Genomic DNA, 476 nt, shown 5'->3' on the forward strand with positions numbered 1-476 from the left:
AGCCTTGTGACAGTCTTCAACATCCCTTCTTCTTCAGCAACTAGGCCCCCTTCGGTTTTAGGATTCCGGGGCCAGGGTCCTCTCCCTGTGCTTGGAACGTACCAGGTCAGGATCACAGAAACTCAACAGAACGGCACAGCCTGGAGGCCAACATCCCTCCTTGGGGCCCTCTCTCACCTCTTCCACTGCTCACTGTCCTTTCCGAGCCCTGGNCTCCCGGGGGCACGGCGCTCTGCCCGGCAGGCCCCTCTTCTGCCTCACCCGCCCCGTTCCGGAAGACGTCCTGGGGATGGCTGGCCTTGGGCAGATGGAAAAGCACTACGTAGAAGCTGCAGGAACAGAGCTGGCAGGAGCCGAGGGTCTGCCTCAGTGGGTCCTGGAGTCGATGCCGGTCTGGGTGCTTTTCATGTTCTGTTTCCGGGAGAAGAGAGGGGCGGGGAAGCAGAATGGTCATTTCCCGTAGACTAGGCATCTCT

At 60.2% G+C, this 476-nt stretch overlaps 1 protein-coding gene across 1 annotated transcript in view; it reads right to left on the reverse strand.

The window, feature by feature from the left end:
- Positions 1-216: 216 nt before the first annotated feature.
- The window catches only part of PFKFB3 (6-phosphofructo-2-kinase/fructose-2,6-biphosphatase 3), a 31,981-nt gene continuing 31,721 nt past the window's right edge, over positions 217-476 (reverse strand). Inside the window, exon 15 of the mRNA XM_077758539.1 lies at positions 217-411. Coding sequence (XP_077614665.1) covers positions 367-411 — 45 coding nt within the window. The 3' untranslated portion in view covers positions 217-366. The remainder of the gene's footprint in view (positions 412-476) is intronic.

The sequence above is a fragment of the Crocuta crocuta genome, unplaced genomic scaffold (assembly GCF_008692635.1).
Source record: "Crocuta crocuta isolate KB4526 unplaced genomic scaffold, BGI_CrCroc_1.0 scaffold32, whole genome shotgun sequence".
Taxonomy (NCBI): domain Eukaryota; kingdom Metazoa; phylum Chordata; class Mammalia; order Carnivora; family Hyaenidae; genus Crocuta; species Crocuta crocuta.